Source organism: Anser anser (genome assembly GCF_964211835.1).
Source record: "Anser anser genome assembly, chromosome: 3".
NCBI classification, from domain to species: domain Eukaryota; kingdom Metazoa; phylum Chordata; class Aves; order Anseriformes; family Anatidae; genus Anser; species Anser anser.
Genome location: NC_139722.1, coordinates 23,834 through 43,026, shown reverse-complemented (window position 1 = coordinate 43,026; position 19,193 = coordinate 23,834). Strand labels below are relative to the sequence as shown.

The following is a 19,193-nucleotide window of genomic DNA, read 5'->3' as shown; positions in this document are numbered from 1 at the left end:
ATCTGGATGCACAGCAAATGCATCTTACTTGCGTTACATAGACACAATGCAGATGACTTAAGAAAATACTGAGTAAATAAAATTCCCATGAGAATTGGCTTGATTCTCAGTAGACTAAGAACTGAAGCATGCATGGCTGTGTAATGGCTATACATATCTGTATGTAACTTAAAACCAAGGAGTTTCTATAGATGAGTGTTTGCATGACATTTAGAGGAATACTTGGACATGGGCTAATACTTGTTTTCTTGATAGATACCAGTGGGGCACGCATGTTCTCTTGCTGTTTACCATTCTCACCTCTGGAATATTTTTCTTTCTACTGTGACCTTGCTAGAGAGATTTCTCAGTGAGGCTCTGGCAGCTGGATCTGCTAGTACAAGCTGTACGGGTTTGTGGAAAAAGAATTTCTGTGAATTTTACAAGCATAGATGGGGCAGGAGGACACGGACAACCAGCTGTTAAGTGCCACCTATGATATGGTTACTGCTTCTACTAAAGCAGAGCTTTCCAAGAGCATCACAATTTCAAATTTAGATAACACTTCTTACTAGGTTCAGTCTAGTTTATCAGAAGCAAAGCTAAAACAAAGTATTATCCTTCTCTTTAAATTCACCTTTTAAAGTATTCTTTCTGCAGACTCCTGTCCGTGGTTTAGCTACTTGATTTGCATGAAACAGACAGACTTTTCTATTAACTAGCGTCCCTATTGAAATTTCCTGTAGTCGGAAAACAAGAATTATAAATGGTGCTTGGCAGTTTAAAATCTCTTGGCTTCTACAAAGGCTAACATGCCAAAACGACTAGGAAGTAGCCTAAATTTCAGTAAAGACACTGAATACAAGGTCCTCTTCTCAACAGGAAAAGAGCTTCGCAGAACATAAGCTCTGTTTCCTGTAGGGCTCCCTACATACTCGTTCAGTGATTGCAGGCTTTGAGTGGTCCCCTCAGGTCCAATATCGCACAAGTGTTGTGCTGCAGAAAGTACCTTAGCTTACTTTCCATCTTGTGCTATGTTACTTGTACCCGCAGGAAACCTACCTCAGCATCAAATAAACCCCCAGGGAAGCATCCCCGACTCATGCTGGTAGGACTATCCCGTTGTGGCTGTCGCTGTACTCGGCTCTGGTGAGGCCACACCTCGGGTACTGTGTTCAGTTTTGGACCCCTCACAACAAGAAGGACATCGAGGTGCTCGAGCGTGTCCAGAGAAGGACAATGAAGTTGGTGAATGGGTCTGGAGAACAAGTCTTACGAGGAGCGGCTGAAGGAGCTGGGATTGTTCAGTCTGGAAAAGAGGAGGCTCAGGGGCGACCTTATCGCACTCTACAGGTACCTTAAAGGAGGCTGTAGCGAGGTGGGGGTTGGTCTATTCTCCCACATGCCCGGAGATAGGATGAGGAGGAATGGGCTAAAGTTGCGCCAGGGGAGGTTTAGGATAGATATTAGAAAAAACTTCTTTACCGAACGGGTTGTTAGGCATTGGAATAGGCTGCCCAGGGAAGTGTTTGAGTCACCATCCCTGGAGGTCTTTAAAGGACATTTAGATGTAGAGCTTAGTGATATGGTTTAGTGGAGGACTTGTTAGTGTTAGGTCAGAGGTTGGACTAGGTGACCTTGGAGGTCTCTTCCAACCTAGATGATTCTGTGATTCTGAAAATCCAGAAACAGGACGATGCTTGGAAGAACTTAACCTATGGAGGAGAAAGGCCGTCTCTTGTTAGGCAATAGGTTTGAAAGGCTGGTTTCCCCACCTCCCTGTGCATTTTGAAGGAGGCAATCTCTAATCAGATGCAATCTAAATGCATCTAAGCTGTAGATTTGTTGTTTCCATAAGCTATAAAGGAACTTAACGTGTTTTTTAAATTGAGGCTCGTGTGCCTGCGTTTGGCTTGTCCCGATAGCTGTTGTAGATGATCACTCACGTGCCCAAAAACTCCGTGTGCCTATGTTGGATATGCCCCTCGGTAAAGGACCGCATCCCGTATGTTCAGCTTTTCTTCCTTACTGTGTCATATTTATTTTATTTATTTTTTTTCTGAAAGAAAGGGTGGATTTTTCATGGGTCTCTCTGTGAGTGTATCGAACCAGGCTGCAGTAAATACACGTAAGCGAGTAGGCTGCAGCGTGTACCGGACAGTATCAGAGTGCTACTCTGCTAACAGTGGAGAGCCAGATTAAGGTGTCCAGGGTAAGGGCTTGTTCTGCCTCAAGTTGAACGGAAAGTTTCTGAAGTTGAGCATCCTGGGGGATGTTTGTAGGACTGTTTTTAGACAATAAAAGTTCAGACGGCTGTCAACGAAGGAGATTTTGTTGGCTCTTTTAGATAGCTATTCCTACCAAAGATCCCATCGGTTACAAAAGGTAGTAGTAACCTTGCAGTTTCTATGTTCTGTAGCGTCTGTAGCAAAATAAACTGGCAGATGAATAAATGAGCAGGTGCAAATACATGTGACTGTATAGCTGAGATTAAATAACGTGCAGTTTCTTCTATGTTTTGTCTTTCAAAGCACATTGTTGCCGAGCGCCTGAGCTTTTTGCTCGCGTTACCGAGGCAAGGAATGGCTGCGCTTCTTCCCCCCTCATCCCTCTCTTTTTTTCTTTTTTTTTTTTCTCTCCTCCCTTGATGACAGGGACTCGAAATGTTTTCCTCGGATGTCCATGAGAAAATATAAAATAAAAAAACACAAAAACAAAAACTGATGGTGAACACCAACAGAATTGGGTGACTTCTTCAAGGTAGAGGGCAAAGAACGTGAAAATTTCTAGTTAGTGTTACTCTGTTAACAAAACCGATGTACGCGCCGCTTGCTGTTTCTAGTTTTTCGGTTTGGTTTTCTTTTCAGTAGTCTCCCCAAAGGCTTTTGTGGGCACGATGTGTATCTTTTCTGTTCTTCCAGGATTCATTTGTCAGGAAAGACGACCGTGAAATCTAAGGGCTGTGGACAACCATCTGCCAGCTGGTTGTTGCAGACGCCTTCGGTCATGTTATTTGTCCTTTTAGCTTGCCCTTTACTATCTGGAGTTGATTTTTTTTGCAGCGCTATGTTTATAGTGGTAACATTGCTGCCAAGATGTTTTTGACTAAAAATGATCTTGACTGTAGTAGTGAATTCACAGTGTGGCTTTGTGTAATGACTCCCATGATCACAACTTTTTTTTTCCCTTTGTCACGGATAGGAGAAAAGCTCTTTCCAGAGAGATGGAGAAGGAAGGAATTATACCTCTGTCTCATCCTGTGAGACCAGAAGACGGTGAGTGACTAACTGTAAGCTGCGATTCTCAGGAGTCGCATGGCTAAGAGTCTCGGGTTCCTTCTCTGCCTGCCCCCCAGGGCCTTAGGCATGGGAAATCTTAGGCTTAATGTTTTTCCCTATGAAATACTGTCGCGTTAAGGGGCATAGCTGACTAACTGTTACGGTTCTGGTCAGATTCAGGGTACTGAACTATCACGGTCACGGATTCACCTAAATAACGTAGCACACCCTCGCTCTAGTCGCGTTCAATGAGAACTGTCAGGGCTGGGAACAATGCAATGAACAGCAGTTTATTACAGCAACAAGGACACAGGTTCTTTGGATCCCCGGCGATAAATTCACTGTCCGCGAAAGCAAGCGAGCACGCATGAAATACACAGGTACTCGTCCTGGCTGTTAACGCAATAAAAGGCACAAAGGCTCTAGAGATTTCTATGTTTCCAAGGAGACACCTGGTACAACCAAGCGTTCAAATATTACCCCACGGCGTCCCAGTGCGGGGGGAAGAGAGGCTCAGCTCATCGACTGATCCTGGAAGTCAGAAAGGTATCCTTCGTGATGGTATCTTCCCTAACATCCCCTCTCACTTAAGACAGTTTACATTTATTTTCTCTCCTTTAGGTGGGGCTTGAGTGACTAGTCAGGCATACCTTGGTTATGATTGGTGAAAAGTTTTCTTGCTTTCGTTTAATGGTACACGGGTCTGAGAAACTCAGAGCACGCCCTCAGTGAGGGGTGGTCGCACCTTGGAGGCACGGAGCTTTTGGGATGGAGGTGTGTTTTGGTATTATGATGATACTAGAATGAGCAAAAGTTCCCTAGAGTGCAGTGTTTTGTTAAAAACATGACAGGTCGTTGGCTCAGGGTAGCAAACGTGCAGCTTATCGGTCTCAGTGTGCACAAGAGCATCGGGTCCCCATCTGGTCGCAGAGTCTATCCGTGGTGTTTCCACTCCACTTTACGCTCCGTCCTATTCCTTAGAGTCAGCACACCGAGTTCCCCTAGTGCGATAGCATATAAAGTTGGAGGCCTAGGGAATGCTTAGGTAGCGCAGCTGCCTTCCACCATGAAAGCTTCTTCGATGCTGTACGCTTTCTTTAAAAGGTGAATATGAGTTTAATTTGCCTGGTTACTTCAGGCAATTACTCCACAACTGCCCAAAGCAGCGATAGTGAGAAGCCCACTTCCACCATCCCCTCCCCACGTAGGGACGGACAGACGGATGCCGCTCTTTGCCTTGCCCGCCAGGGGAAGGGGAGAACGACCGGGCAGGTAGCCCCACCGCAGCCCCCCTTCCCCGGAGTCCTGCACAGCAGTTTAATAAAGTTTGCTTTCTGGCCCGTTACCCCTTTGGTGGTTGCCATCCCGGGAAATGGCTGTCGCTGTCTGTGTGTGGGTGCAGGTTCGGTAGCGGGGTGGGTGTGGAGTGGGCAGGGGCCGGGGGAGGGGTGGCCCCGTGTCTGTCGGCCGCTGGATGCTGACGACCCATCGGAGTGTGGGGCCAGCCCTGCCGGGTTGGGGGGCAGCTGTCTATTGTGGGACGGGGAGGGCAGCTCGCTGCTGTCTTTGCTCCCCGGGCTGGGGGGACTGCCCTGTGTGGCGGGGGCTGCTTGCACAGGTGCAAGTGGGGAGGGGGCTGGGGGTTCCTGGCAGGACCCCCAGGGCAGGGGATGGCGTTGCAGAGGCCGGGTCCCGTGGGATTGGCGGCTGGGACAGGGAAAGCCCAGGCGGGGATGGCACGGGGTGGCAGGCACAGGTCCGCGGGTGCTGGGCTGCAGGTGGGGAAGCCTGGGGCTGGCTCTGTGCTGTCTGCAGTGTCAAGCCGCCAGGAGCACCATTCCCCCAGCAAGCCGGGAGTTGTGGTCATTGGGCTCTGAGCATCCCGTTGCCCACGTTGGGTTCGTTGTTATTATCTCCCTGCCGTTTTGGCCTGATAAAAAATGTACTGTTTCAGCTTGCCGCCGCTCGGCTTCCCAGCCGTGAGCGGCACGTTGCTGAAGGCAGACATTTCCTCCCTGAGGCGGCGTGGGGTGCAAATTTCTGCTGTTTTCGTTTGTGCTTTCTCTGGGAAAATGGGCTGGGAAGCCGTCCCTGCTGAGCTCCTAACGCCACCTGCCGGTGAGGAGAAGAGGGTACTGCAGGCGGCGCGGGGCCGCGCATGCGCGGTGGCGCCTTTGGATGCCCTCTTCCGCCACCTGCTGGGGAAAATTTGGTACTGCAGGCGCCTCGGGTCCGCGCATACGCCGTGGCACCCCCGGGCGCCCTCTGCCGCCGCCTGCTGGGGTAAATTGGGTACTGCAGGCGGCTCGGGGCCACGCATGCGCGGTGCCGCACCCGGGCACCCTCTTTCGCCACCTGCTGGTGAAAATTGGGTACTGCAGGCGCCTCGGGGCCGTGCATGCGCATTTTTTTTCCTGTGAGTGATGTTACTACATTGATTTTGTTTTTGGGGTGTAATCTGTTATGCTGCTAGATTTTTCTTCCTGCGTAGATGAAAGGTTGAGCTAATTCCAGTTAGCTTCAGTAACTTGCTTTCTCATATTGTCATTTCAATATTCAAAGCTGAAGTAAAAGCATTGGTATTGTTGCTTCTAGAGAGACGCCAGTTCTCCGGTCTGCACTCTGCATGCTGTTCAGATAAGCTAGAAAAAAATAAAGGAAAAGAAAAACTGCTGCTGCTCCTCCTGCTCTCTTTCTGCTTTCTACTTTCTTGTGCTTTGCCCCTCCCCTTTCCCAGGTGATTGGCTTTGGGTTCCAGGCAGGGCCTAATGGTAATTGAGTCACAGGCATCCCATCAGAGAGCTCATTCTGCCTGGGCTGCAGTTTGGGGTAAGTGTTTTGTTTTTCCTTCAGTCAGTTGCAGGGGTCTTTAGGTGGGTCAGAGTCTACGGACTGATGCGTTTCCAAGTAGAGATCGGTATGTCCTTCTTTTTGAGGTAACAGCTAGTAGGATCCTTGCTGATCCTGGCTGGAATAATAATAATGCACAACACAGAAATCATATGAGAGATTTGGGGTCAGAATGAGAAAGTACTCGTGGATGAATCCCAAGGACCTGGTATCCCGAGGGCTCTTGAAAGTTCATTTTGCGATTAAAGCCTGGCAAGATACACAGAAAAAGCTCCAGAAGGTGGGGGGATGTAGTGAACAGTCACTGTGAGGGGCCCTCCTGCGGGAGGCCCTGGAGGTGTATATCGGGAGGGGAGATGAGAAGGAAAAGCAGAGAGCAAAACTAATGGTATTGACAGCGTAGCAGGTAGTGAGGCAGAGGGTTGGAGAAAGAGGAAGAAAATCGTCAGGGGGAGTCAGGGCCAGGATGGAAAGGAGAGGAAGAGAGATGAAGGAATGGCAGGCAAGGAAAGCTCAGGGACAGGCTTTGAAGTGTGGCCAGGCTGGCCACTTCAAATAGGAATATCCGGCGTGGAAGAAGGAGGAGAGAAGGAAAACGGGAAAGTACAGGCTGGAGAAAGATAGAAGTGTTAAAAAGGGTTATTGAAGGTGTTAAAGGTGTGGTACGTAGTGTTTGACAGAGCTGTTGGAAGTTGAATGAGTAGGGAAAGAGGATGAAGGCATTATCTAAATAACAGTCTAGAAGTTTTGGTATATTTGCTGTGGTGTTTGGTCAGTTTCCCAAGTATTGGGGAGGAGGGGGGTGGGGGGGAGCAGCCTGCTCCCCCCTCCTCCCCCCCCCCCCCCCCCCAGAACCTTGGTATGTGAACCCGATACACTGGGGCAGCTAGATCATTACTGGCTTGTAAAGCATCAGGGATTAAATTAACTAATGAAACCCTAAAAGTGATGGGGGTAGAAGGGGCTGGGATAACAGCCCCACTTTTGGGGGATACCGGGCTGAGAGTAGGGGATAAAATGATCACTGGGCAATTACAAAGTACCAAAGGCAGGGACTAACTTGTTGGGAAGGGATTTGATGAAATTGGGCATTCAAATAGCAAATTGTTAGACTGGAATAACAGTGTTATTAATGGAGTGCTCTCAGGCCCTGAGAGCAAAGATCTATTCACCTCTGACTAGAAAGACCCTGAAATGGGGGCGGAAGCAACAATACAGATGGACAGTTTTACCTCAGGGTTTACAGGGCCACCAGTTTATTTGGGCAAGTTCTAGAACAGATTTTGGAGCAATTACAACCTCCCGAGGAGGTATTACTGTTAGTGTTGGGGAGAATCGAATGGATGTTTTACTAATGTCTCTTAGGTGATGGGACATACAGTATAATTAAGCATTGCCAAATGTACTTACATTATCAATTAATCTATGTACACTGGAAACTTAGGGAGTACACTGAACATTTAAAGGAATCGTTGAAGGGGAACCCTGGGAGGGAACAGGTACAACCTGACCTTGGATAAGGGCCTGGAAATGCCGAAATGAGTTGAAGCAGAACCAAGGAGCGGAGGGAGCATGCGTCGAGTGAGAAAGGTGAAAAGTTTAGCGGAGAGGAAGACTCCTTACTTCATCTGGACGACCACCAGAGTGCGCCACGCATGTGCAAAGGGGAGGGGAGCTAATTAGAATGGAATGCGAGGCTGATGTTGCAACCTGTAATGAATATGTATACCTTACGTAATGTTGGATGTATAAATAATGGCTGGGAAGTAACGGGACTTGAAGCCAGATTTGGGCACCTGCCCCGGCTTCCAGCGCTGAATAAAGCACCTTCATATAATCACTTGGTGGTTATGTGGTTGCTACGCTAACATTTTGGCGACCCAGATGGGATGGCGTGGGCACTGCTGAGGCGGATCGTGTCTCGGTTTCGCTCCAGCCGGCACCGAGGGATTCTCGGGGAGCAGTCGACCACGACCGACCTCCGCTGCTCACGACGTACCACTGGAGCGGTAAGCAAAGGTGCTTTCAACTTTGGGTATTCGGTACCAATTTGGTTGGGAAAGCCTGCCGGTCAGACACGGCGAAAGCCACGCTCGGTTGGGCAGGGAGCTCCCGGGGTAAGCCTAGGCGCCGTCCGTTAGACAGAGCGAAAGCTCTGCAGGTTCGGCATTGGTGGTTTGGTATTGGTAATTGTATTGGTTTGTGCTGAAGGGTCAGCACCTGGTATTATTGGTATGTAGTAAGCACGCTGCTGCTCCGGCAGCTTTTGGGAAAGCGTGCTGCTGCTCCGGCAGCTTTTGGGAAAGCGTGCTGCTGCTCCGGCAGCTTTTGGGAAAGCGTGCTGCTGCTCCGGCAGCTTCTGGGAGAGCACGCTGCTGCTCCGGCAGCTTCTGGGAGAGCACGCTGCTGCTCCGGCAGCTTCTGGGAGAGCACGCTGCTGCTCCAGCAGCCTTTGGGAGAGTGTGCTGCTGCTCCGGCAGCTTCTGGGAGAGTGTGCTGCTGCTCTGGCAGCTTTTGGGTTTGTATCATAAGCTCAAAATGAAAAAGATCAAAGGAATTCTGGGAAAAGATGTACCTATCCCGCGGACATCCCCGCTGGGGTGTTTGCTAGCACACTGGAAAGAGGGAGGTTTTGGTCAAGAAATGCGGAAAGGAAAGCTGATTGATTATTGTAATATTTGGTGGCCACAGTATAAACTAGAGGACCAAGAAACTTGGCCTGAGAATGGAACATTGCAATATAATACAATTTTACAATTGATGCTATTTTTCAAGCGGGAAGGAAAATATGATGAACTGCCGTATGTGGAATTATTCTTTTATTTGCGCCGAAAGCCTGAATGGCAGCATGCTTGTGGAATAATGGTGCTTGAAGTTTCAACTGAGGAACGTTGTTGTGCATGTACTAAGGAGGGACGCTGTATACAGCATCAGGCAATAGAGGATAATAAGTATTATGGGGAAATGAATAATGGAAATATTGATTTGGAAGTTGCGCCGTCGGCTCCGCCGGAAGAGCCAGGACAGGGAGGGAAAAGAGAAAAGGAAGATAGCAGTAGTGATGGAGAATCCCCGACTTTAGTCTCCCCTGTGTCACATAGGACCCGGCAACAGCGAAGGGCAGGAGAAACTATAAATGAACAGGGAGGGAAAATAATCGCTCCCCTCAGGCAAGGAGTGGGGACAGAAGGACCGGTATATATTAAGGTGCCTTTTTCAGCTGGGGATTTAATGATATGGAAACAAGCAGCCGGCACCTACAGGGAAAACCCAGATAAAGTAGCTAGGGTAATGAAAATGATAATTAAAACCCAAAATCCCGATTGGGATGATCTCCAGGTGATCCTGGATACTTTGATGGACTCGACAGAAAAAGACATGGTATTGCGGGCAGCCAGAGAGAGAGCCCGAGAAGATATACGAAATGGATTAGTGCTTGGAAATCTAGATCAAAACTTCCCCACCGAGGATCCCCAATGGGATTATAACACAGGGGATGGAATAAGGAGGCTGAAGAGATATCAAGATTGGGTACAAGTCAGGGTACAGAATGCCATGCCCCGGACCATAAATTGGTCAAAATTGTATAATGTCAGGCAAGAAAAAGCGGAATCACCTTCCGCCTTTTTAGAGAGATTGAAAGAAACTGCTAAGAAATATACAGATTTAGACGTAGAGACTGAGCAAGCTAAAGCTCAATTAGCACTCATTTTCCTGGGACAAGCCCAAGAGGATATTAGGAAGAAATTGCAAAAGTTGGAAGGTGCAGATTTGAGAAATTTTGGATAGGCTGTTGGAAATAGCCTGGAAAGAGTATAATAACAGAGAAAAGGAAACGACAAAAAGGCAACAACAGAATTTATTAGCAGTAATTCAAGGGAGAGAACATGCAGGATTAAGGGGCAGGGGAAGAGGAAATATTAACGGTCAAGGTAGAGGAACAGGGAGAGGCTACCCGAGCTCAGGGGGAAACCGGCTGGGTCTTAACCAATGTGCCCATTGTAAGGAGGAGGGTCATTGGAAAAACGAGTGCCCTCTCCGTGGACAGCTGATCGTTGGTGGGGGAAATTCGTTCCGAAACCAAGAAGCAGCTAGGGCGATGGTTCTGGGGGAGTACAGTAGCTGACTAGGAGATCCGGTAGCAGAAACTAAAGAGCCCTTGGTAAAAATTCAAATAGGAAATAAGGAAGTAAAATTTTTAATTGATACAGGGGCCACATATTCAGTGCTCAATAGATTAAGTGGTAAAATAGGGGAAAGGAAAACTACTATTGTAGGTGCCACCGGGAAGGAGGAAATACGGCCGTTCTTACAACCCCTTGATTTACGGTTTGGAGGCAAAGAAATTACGCATGAATTTTTATACGTACCAGAATGCCCTATTCCGCTTTTGGGACGGGATTTGCTAACTAAACTAAACGCTACCATAACGTTTGAAGATGGAGAATTGATTATGAGAATCCCGGAATCAAAAGTGGGACAAATATTAATGATTAAAGAGAAGGCTGTTCCTCATATCCCAAAAGAGGTAGAAAATGCAGTAATGCCTGCAGTTTGGGAAACGGATGTGCCTGGAAACTCAAAAGTAGCCCAGCCAGTAAAAATTGAACTTAAGGAAGGGGCACGACCGGTACGGATTAAACAGTACCCATTGAAGCCAGAAGCTAGGCTAGGAATAGTAAAGATTATAGATAAATTTCTTAGCTACCACATTCTGGAGGAATGCAAATCTGAATATAACACCCCAATTTTCCCAGTAAAGAAACCTAATGGGGAATACAGGCTAGTGCAGGACCTTAGGGCAATAAACGAAATAACAAAAGATATTCACCCAGTGGTGGCTAATCCTTATACATTGTTAACATCTGTAAAAGAGAAATATAAGTGGTTTACGGTAATTGATTTAAAAGATGCCTTCTTCTGCATACCCGTTGACAAGGATAGTAGAAAACTCTTTGCTTTTGAATGGGAAAATCCACAGAACGGACGAAAGATGCAACTGACCTGGACAAGATTGTCTCAAGGATTCAAGAATAGCCCGACCCTCTTCGGTGGTCAACTAGCTAAAGAAATAGAAGATTGGATTAACCAAGGACAGATTCAGGTACCAAAGGATCGATACCTGCTGTTACAATATGTGGACGATATATTAATAGCTACCGAAGGAGAGTCAGAATGTATTCAGGTAACTATTGATATTTTGAATCAATTGGGACTAAATGGGTACAAGGTTTCTAAACAAAAGGCACAAATCGCGTGCACAACAGTAATTTATTTGGGATGTGAAATTTCTCAAGGACAAAGAAAATTGGGAGTTAACCGAATACAAGCTATTTGTGAAACCCCCGAGCCGCGAAATTTGCATGAACTACGGGCTTTCCTAGGTATGGCCGGGTGGTGCAGACTGTTGGTAATGGACTATGGACTCATAGCAAAGCCCCTCTATGAAACCCAAAAGGCCTGTACGTTTACCTGGGGAAAGCCACAACAAGAGGCCTTTAAGAAATTAAAGGAAGCCCTGATAAAGGCGCCTGCCTTGGGCTTGCCGGACTTATCAAAGGACTTCCAGCTGTTTGTGCATGAGAGACAACGATTGGCATTAGGAGTACTGACCCAGCGACTTGCGAGCTGGAAAAGACCTGTGGGGTATTTTTCTAAACAATTGGATGCGGTAAGCGCTGGATGGCCCTCGTGTTTAAGGGCTGTGGCAGCCACAGTCCTTTTAATACAGGAAGCCAGAAAGCTCACATTAGGGAAACGAATTGAGGTGTTCGTGCCACATATGGTGACTACGGTATTGGAGCAAAAGGGGGGCCATTGGCTATCGCCCAGCCGAATGATGAAATATCAAGCTATACTAACTGAGCAAGATAATGTAATTTTAAGAACTACTAACTTATTGAACCCAGCAGTGTTTCTAGGAACAACTACGGAGGAAGGAGACCTCAGTCATGATTGCGTGGAGATCATCGAACATACCTATGCCAGCAGAACAGACTTAAAGGATCAGCCTCTGGGGAGACCGGATTGGGAACTTTTCACGGATGGAAGCAGCTTTGTGGAAAATGGGACTCGTTATGCAGGATACGCGGTAACTACATCAAAGGTAGTGATTGAGGCAAATTCCCTACCTCCGGGAACTTCAGCCCAACGAGCAGAAATAGTTGCCCTGACATGAGCCCTGGAACTAAGTGAGGGTAAGAACGTGAATATTTGGACAGATTCAAAATATGCATTCGGGGTAGTTCATGTACATGGGGCATTATGGAAAGAAAGGGGAATGCTATCCTCACAGGGGACTAATATAAAATACCAGGAAGAAATATTGAAATTAATAACAGCTGTACAGAAACCCCAACAGGTGGCCATAATGCATTGTAAAGCCCATCAACGAGGGGTGTCAGAGATTGCAGAAGGTAACAGACTGGCAGATTTGACGGCCCGGAAGGTTGCGCGTGAAGTATGGAAAGTAATGGCTCTAATTCCATCAAAGGTAGGCCTCTCTTGTTTTAAATTAGCTAAAGACCCAAAGTATTCAGCAGAAGATGAGAGACTTGCAAATTTGATGAAGGCCCGGAAGAATCCTGACGGATGGTATGTGACTACGACAGGACAACTCATAGTGCCTCCTATAGTAATGCGAGAAATCTTACAAATAAAACATAATGAATGTCACTGGGGTGCAGGAGCAATGGTGACCTATTTGAAACGAGGTGTCATCTCGGTACACATGTTAACAATGGCAAAGTCAGTAACGTCAAAATGTGAGCTTTGCTGAAAGAATAATCCGGTAGCAAGGAAACATGCTGAGATGGGAAGAACTAGAGCTGGGATAGAGCCTGGAGATTACTGGCAAATAGACTTCGTGGAACTGCCTAAAGCAAGAGGTTATAAATACCTATTGGTAGGGGTTGATACTTTTTCAGGATGGCCGGAGGCCCTTCCCTGTCGCACCAACCAAGCAAAGGAAACGGTAAAATGGTTACTACGGGAAATAATCCCTAGATTTGGTGTACCATTGGGTATTTCTTCAGACAGGGGACCACATTTCATTGCCAATGTGGTTAAGGAGGTTAGTAGGTTATTGGGAATTACCTGGAACTTACATACCCCATGGAGGCCTCAATCTAGTGGTCAGGTAGAGAGGATGAACCAAACTTTAAAAGGACAATTAAGCAAAATCTGTCAGGAAGCTAAGATACAGTGGCCACAGGCCTTACCAATAGCCTTGCTAAGAATTAGAATAAAGCCAAGAAGTGGGATGTCAGTAAGTCCCTATGAAATCATGTATGGAAAACCTTATGAGTCTCCTGAACCGAACCCGAATATACATGTTACTGGTAAACAGGTTGGCAAAGGTAACCAAGAAGGGGTTCAAAGATTTAGACTTACAATTACAGGCCACAACCAAAATGACCCTGAAAAACAGAATGGCTCTGGACATGCTTTTGTTTAAAAGAGCATGGGGTGTGTGGATATTTGAAAGGCAGAATTGATCATTGCTGTGTACACATTCCAAATGTAACTACAGATGTGGAAAATGACATATCCCAACTAGCTCATGTGGAACATGAGCTAGGGGAAGAAAAGCAAGAAGCTGAGCAAAATTGGTTGGGAGCAACTTTTGAGGGACTAGGCCTTCATCTGGAAGGATGGCTCAAGTCCCTCCTACAAAGCATTGTGCTGCTGCTAATTGTATTCGCTGCAATGGGAGTAATGTTTCGTGTGTGAAAGGAGAAATAGTTAGGAGTAGTGCATGGAATCGCCGAATAATGAGAGTCCTTACTGGGAATCACCCAGAACACCTTATCCCACTTACTCCACCCCCATCCTATAGTACTAGCGTTAACAAGCAGGCATAGAGGAATCAATAAGCTAGTAGAATAACGAAGATGCGTTAAGATTATACTTACTAATCTCTATATCAAGTTATACTCACTAACCTCTACTAACCTGATTCAACCTAATAGTAATGAAAATACTTGCTCTTGGTATGAGTGAAGTATTTTCAAAGGGGGGAAATGTTAGTGTTGGGGAGAATCGAATGGATGTTTTATTAATGTCTCTTAGATGATGGGTCATACAGTATAATTAAGCATTGCCGAATGTACTTACATTATCAATTAATTTATGTATACTGGGAAGTTTAGGGAGTATATTATCAAATAATCTATGTATGCTGGGAAACTTAGGGAGTATACTGAACAGTCAAATGAATCTTTGAAGGGGAACCCTGGGAGGGAACAGATACAACCTGACCTTGGATAAGGGCCTGGAAGTGCTGAAATGAGTTGAAGCAGAACCAAGGAGCGGAGGGAGCATGCGTCGAGTGAGAAAGGTGAAAAGTTTAGCAGAGAGGAAGACTCCTTACTTCATCTGGACGACCACCTGGACGACCACCAGAGAGCACCACGCATGTGCAAATGGGAGGAGAGCTAATTAGAATGGAATGCGAGGCTGATGTTGCAACCTGTAATGAATATGTATGCCTTACGTAATGTTGAATGTATAAATAATGGCTGGAAAGTAACGGGACTTGAAGCCAGATTTGGGCACCTGCCCCGGCTTCCAGCGCTGAATAAAGCACCTTCATATAATCACTTGGTGGTTATGTGGTTGCTACGCTAACACTGCCTGGCAATTAGTGATGGTAGCTAACATGGTGGTCCAACAGTGCAATAATACATTGTCCTGACTCTTTTGGGAAAGACATCTGGTCTGTCTCTGGGCGAATACTCAAGCTCTGGGTGAGTACTTAAGGGCAGCTGGCACAGAGTCTTTTTTTCTTTTTTTCCAGCAGTAGGTAAACCTTAGGAGGAACCGGTCAAAGGAAACAGCACTTTCTGGAACTGTCAAGTTCTTGTTCGGCAACTTGGTGACTGGTTTGATCTGCCTTTTCAGATGTAAAGGCAAGCGGACTGCTCTTTTGAAATGATAAAATTAAAAACATGGAGTTTGTCAAATGTGGCAGTGCCTGTTTGCAGTCTGTTTATTGCTTTTGCTAGTGGTAGGTAACACTTATGAGGAATCGGTCGAATGAAAGAGCACCTTCTGGAACTGTGAAGCTCTGCGTTGGCAACTCGGTGACTAGCTTGACCTACTGTCCATTTCCAGAGGGAAGCGGAAAGCTGTTTTGAAGGGAAGCTGTTTTGAAATTAAAAAAGAAAAAAAATAATGGCGCTGCTCTATGGAACCTGGAGGACCACCGCTCTGCGTGACAGTTAAAAGAATGTGATTTGGAGATGGAGAGCAGCAGAGGTAAAGCAGCTGGGAAGAGAGGTATAAGTATTGCAGAGGTATTGCAGTAGGTAGGTAGGCTGTGGTTATGAGGTGCCTCAGGGTGTGCTTTGTCTTGTTTCTGCAGTTCCCTCGTGCAGCCGTGGAGAGGTGAATTCCCCGTGTTGTGGAGTGGTGCAAAAAGGTGAGAGGGTTGTCAGCCCGGTCAGTTTCCTTCACCAAAGCTAAGGTAAGTCTTTCAGGAGAAACAGGCTGATTGCCTGTGCTGCACTCTGCACGCTGTTCACCTAAGCCAGACCAAAAACAGGGCTGCTGTTCCTCCTGCTCTTTATCTCTTCTCATGCATGGCCCCTCCCATTTTCCACATGATTAGGGCAGGCATTCTGCCTGGGCTGCTCTTTGGGGTAGGGGCTTTGTTTTTCCTTCAGTCAGTTGCAGGGTTCTTTAGGTGGGTCAGAACCTATGGACTGATGCGTTGCAAATTGAGACCGGTAAGCCCATCTTTTTGAGGTAACTAGTAGGATCTGTTAGAGCAAAGCTGCCAGGTGACCCCCCCCCACCTTGCAGGTGGCTGCCAAATGGCACCCCCCCCCCCCCCCCCCAGCCTTGCAGGTGGCCGCGTTTGAGCTTGGATCTACTTTCCAGGTACAGAGGCAAGTGGACTGCTCTTTTGAAATGATAAAATTAAATATAGGGTCACTTGTGGTGTTGAAGGGTGGGTGGTAATGCTGGCAGCTGAATGTTTATCTTTTGACCGTGTTTTCCTTTGTTCAAGCTGAAATGCAGTGCTCAATACAGGACGTTGCGACCCGAGCTACCTCAGGCAAGGTGAGCAATGAACAGAGGTAGCAGTTATTTTTGGGGTGTGGTTGTCAATGCAGTTAAGTTATTACAAAAAGTAGAATAAAAATCCATTTTGCCTTTTAGAGGTGCTTTAGGTGGCTTGAGAGCAGATGGAAACATCTGCCTCGGGGGTTAGGTGAGTGGGTGAAGTAAAAGAGCGGTTGAGAGTAACTGTCCTAGGGGTGCTGTGGCTTTTGCTGCTGTGGTTGCTCTATCTTCTGCTTATCAGGTGCCACAGGCAAGGTAGGCTGTGATAGTCTTTAGAATAGGAGCAAAGCAGGTCACTGGAATGCTGTTTGGTTCCTGAGGCAGGTGTTGTAGAGGAAAAAGGTGGTCTGGCATGGCAGTTCCTGATGGCAGTCTTCCTCGGTAGGTGAAGAGGTGCCTGAAGCCCCATCCCGTGTAGCCTGAAATGGTGTGTCTGTGTTTGGGTTGGGGTTGCACTTGGTGAGTGTAGGGATAGGATTCAAGCTGGTGCAGCAGAGGGCCAGGCTCCATTGTCCTGTAGTGTGTTTTGACCCATCAGCATAGCCTTTTGGTTTTCAGATAGCCTACTCAAGTACGTGATTTTTCCTGTGAGTGATGTTATTATATGGAATTGATTTTTTTTTTTTTTTGGTGTGTAATCTGTTATGCTCCCAGATTTTTCTTTCTATATAAATAAAGGTTTGAGCTAATTCTAACTGAAAAAATTTCAGTTACTTGCTTGGTCATATTGTCCTTTCAATATTCAAAGCAGCAGCAAAAGCATGGGGATTGTTGCTTCTAGAATCACCCCAGTTCTCTTGTTGAGCTAAACCAGATTAAAAAAAAAAAAAACAAAAACAAAACCCACAGCTGCTGTGCTGCTCGTGCTCTTTCTACCTTCTTGTGCTTTGCCCCTCCCCTTTCCCAGGTGATTGGGTTTGGGTGCTGGGCGGGGCCAAATGGTATATGAGCCCCAGGTATGCCATTAGAGAGTTCATTGTGCCTGGGCTGCTCGTTGGGGTAACTGCTTTGTTTTTCCTTCAGTCAGTTGCAGGATTCTTTGGGCAGGTTGGAGTCTATGGACTTCTAGATTTTAAGTGCTTGGAAATCACTTTACTAGAGGGATATTCAGCAGAGGTTGCTGGCTCACTTGTTTTTGGGATGGTGGGATACACTTGTGTTTTTGGGTTATATTTGAATCTCTGGATGAATCAAGCCACTTGTGTAACTCTCTAGAGGACTAAAAAGAGCTTGATTACACATTGCAAGAGGCTTGACCACGTAGGCGCAGTATTACGAGGAGACTGAGTAGGGTCGTATCAGAGTTACCTTTTTCATCTGTAAAGGGTAAGTCTGTGATTACCCCTGCCAGGGCTGCTGTCTGTGCTTGGCTTTTTGGCATTTGTGGAGCTCAGTTGTTTTTTTTTTTGTGTGTGTATGTTCTTACTTTTTTTTTTTTTAAGGCCAAATAGTGTGTGTGCTGAGCGTGGTTGGCAGGAGGAGGTGGGGAGTTGTCTGGCAGGGGAGCTGTTCAGGACTGGTAGGTTTGGTTTCTAGGAGCGTGCGGCATCCTTCCTGTGCGATGCCACTGATTGTTGGGCAGGAATGTTCCACCTCGTGTATCTTAAACAACGTAAATTGTGCAGTGTGTGTTGTGTGGCCCGGGCAGAGTTTACCACGGCGCTGTGAGCGAAGAATCTCAGTTCGAGCTGGTGAGCAGCTGAAGTAAAGGAGCTGGGAAGAGAGAGGTATTGCAGCAGGTACGCTGTGGCTGTGAGGTGCCTCAGGGTGTGCTTTTCTCTTGTCTCTGCAGGGGCTTCGTGCAGTCTTGGACAGGGAAATCCCCATGTCACGCAGCAGTGAGGGAAGGTGAGAGTTTTTTCAGCCTGGTCATCCCTTATCTGAAGCGAAGGGAAGACATTCAGGCGTTTCCCTCTGAGGGTCTGAGGTGAGGCTGGTTTGGACAGAGGAGCAACGTGGCAGGTGGTCGCTTGCAAGCACAGTGGTCATTTTGTCCTTCTGTGTTCCCAGGTGGCATGGGTGATGGTGGCCGTTCCTTTCGAGCTTGGATCTAACTTCCAGGTACAGAGGCAAGTGGAGTGCTGTTTTGAAACGAAAACATTAAATATGGGGTCACTTCTGTTGTTGAGGGATGGGTGCTAATGCTGTCAGCTGAATGTTTATCTTCTGACTGTTTTCCTTTGTTCAGGCTGAAACGCAGTGTGCAGTACAGGATGTCCCGACCCGAGCTACCTCTGGAGTGAGTCTGGTGAGTGACGAACAGAGGTAGCTGTTATTTTTGGGGTGTGGCTGTGACTGCAGTTATTTTACTACATCAAATAGAGTAAAATTCCAGTTCCTCTTTTAGAGGTGCTATAGGTGGCTTCAGAGGACGGGTGGAAGCATCTGCCATGTGGGGTAGGTAAGCGGCTGAGGTAAAGGAGGGGATGAGAGTAACTGTCCTGAGGGTGCTGTGGCTTTTGCTGCTGTGGTTGCTTTCTCTTCTGTTTATCAGGTGCCACAGGCAAGGTGGGCTGTGATAGTCTTTAGAATAGGAGCAATGCAGGTCACTTGAATGATGTTTGGTTCCTGAGACAGGTGTTGTAGAGGAGAAAAGCTTTCAATATTCAAAGCTGAAGCCAAAACATGGAGATTGTTGCTTCTAGAAACAACCCAGTTCTCTTGTCTGCACCCTGCATGCTGTTGAGGTAAGCCATATGAATAGATACATAAACCACAGCTGTTGCTTCTCCTTTTTCTATTTCTACTTTCTTGTGCTTTGCCCCTCCCCTTTCCCAGGTGATTGGCTTTGGGATCCAGGCAGGGCCTAGTGGTAGTTGAGTCGCAGGCATCCCATCTGAGAGCTCATTCTGCCTGGGCTGCACTTTGGGGTAAGTGTTTTGTTTTTCCTTCAGTCAGTTGCAGGGGTCTTTAGGTGGGTCAGAGTCTATGGACTGATGCGTTTCCAAGTAGAGACCGGTACGCCCATCTTTGTGAGGTAACAACTAGTAGGATCTGTTAGAGTAAACCAATCTAGTA

At 46.9% G+C, this 19,193-nt stretch overlaps 1 protein-coding gene across 1 annotated transcript; it reads left to right on the top strand.

Moving 5' to 3' along the window:
- The first annotated feature begins 55 nt into the window (after positions 1–55).
- On the top strand, positions 56–18,766 carry LOC310896763 (uncharacterized protein). The gene is made up of 13 exons (XM_083829491.1): positions 56–5,673; positions 5,995–6,086; positions 11,089–12,600; positions 14,334–15,114; positions 15,222–15,365; positions 15,472–15,835; positions 15,912–15,989; positions 16,120–16,172; positions 17,968–18,023; positions 18,186–18,236; positions 18,364–18,423; positions 18,523–18,572; positions 18,670–18,766. The coding sequence occupies exons 6-10, from the start codon at positions 15,689–15,691 to the stop codon at positions 18,227–18,229; spliced, it is 378 nt and encodes a 125-aa protein (XP_083685617.1). The 5' UTR covers positions 56–5,673; positions 5,995–6,086; positions 11,089–12,600; positions 14,334–15,114; positions 15,222–15,365; positions 15,472–15,688; the 3' UTR covers positions 18,230–18,236; positions 18,364–18,423; positions 18,523–18,572; positions 18,670–18,766.
- Positions 18,767–19,193: the final 427 nt, after the last annotated feature.

Bases quoted from the DNA above. Each gene is read 5' to 3' on its own strand.
- LOC310896763 (XM_083829491.1), top strand. From the start codon at position 15,689: ATGGCCCCTCCCATTTTCCACATGATTAGGGCAGGCATTCTGCCTGGG. The intron at 15,836-15,911 runs GTAAGCCCATCT...CCCACCTTGCAG, and splicing joins TGCGTTGCAAATTGAGACCG to GTGGCTGCCAAATGGCACCC. The intron at 16,173-17,967 runs GTGAGCAATGAA...TTGTCTCTGCAG, and splicing joins CCCGAGCTACCTCAGGCAAG to GGGCTTCGTGCAGTCTTGGA.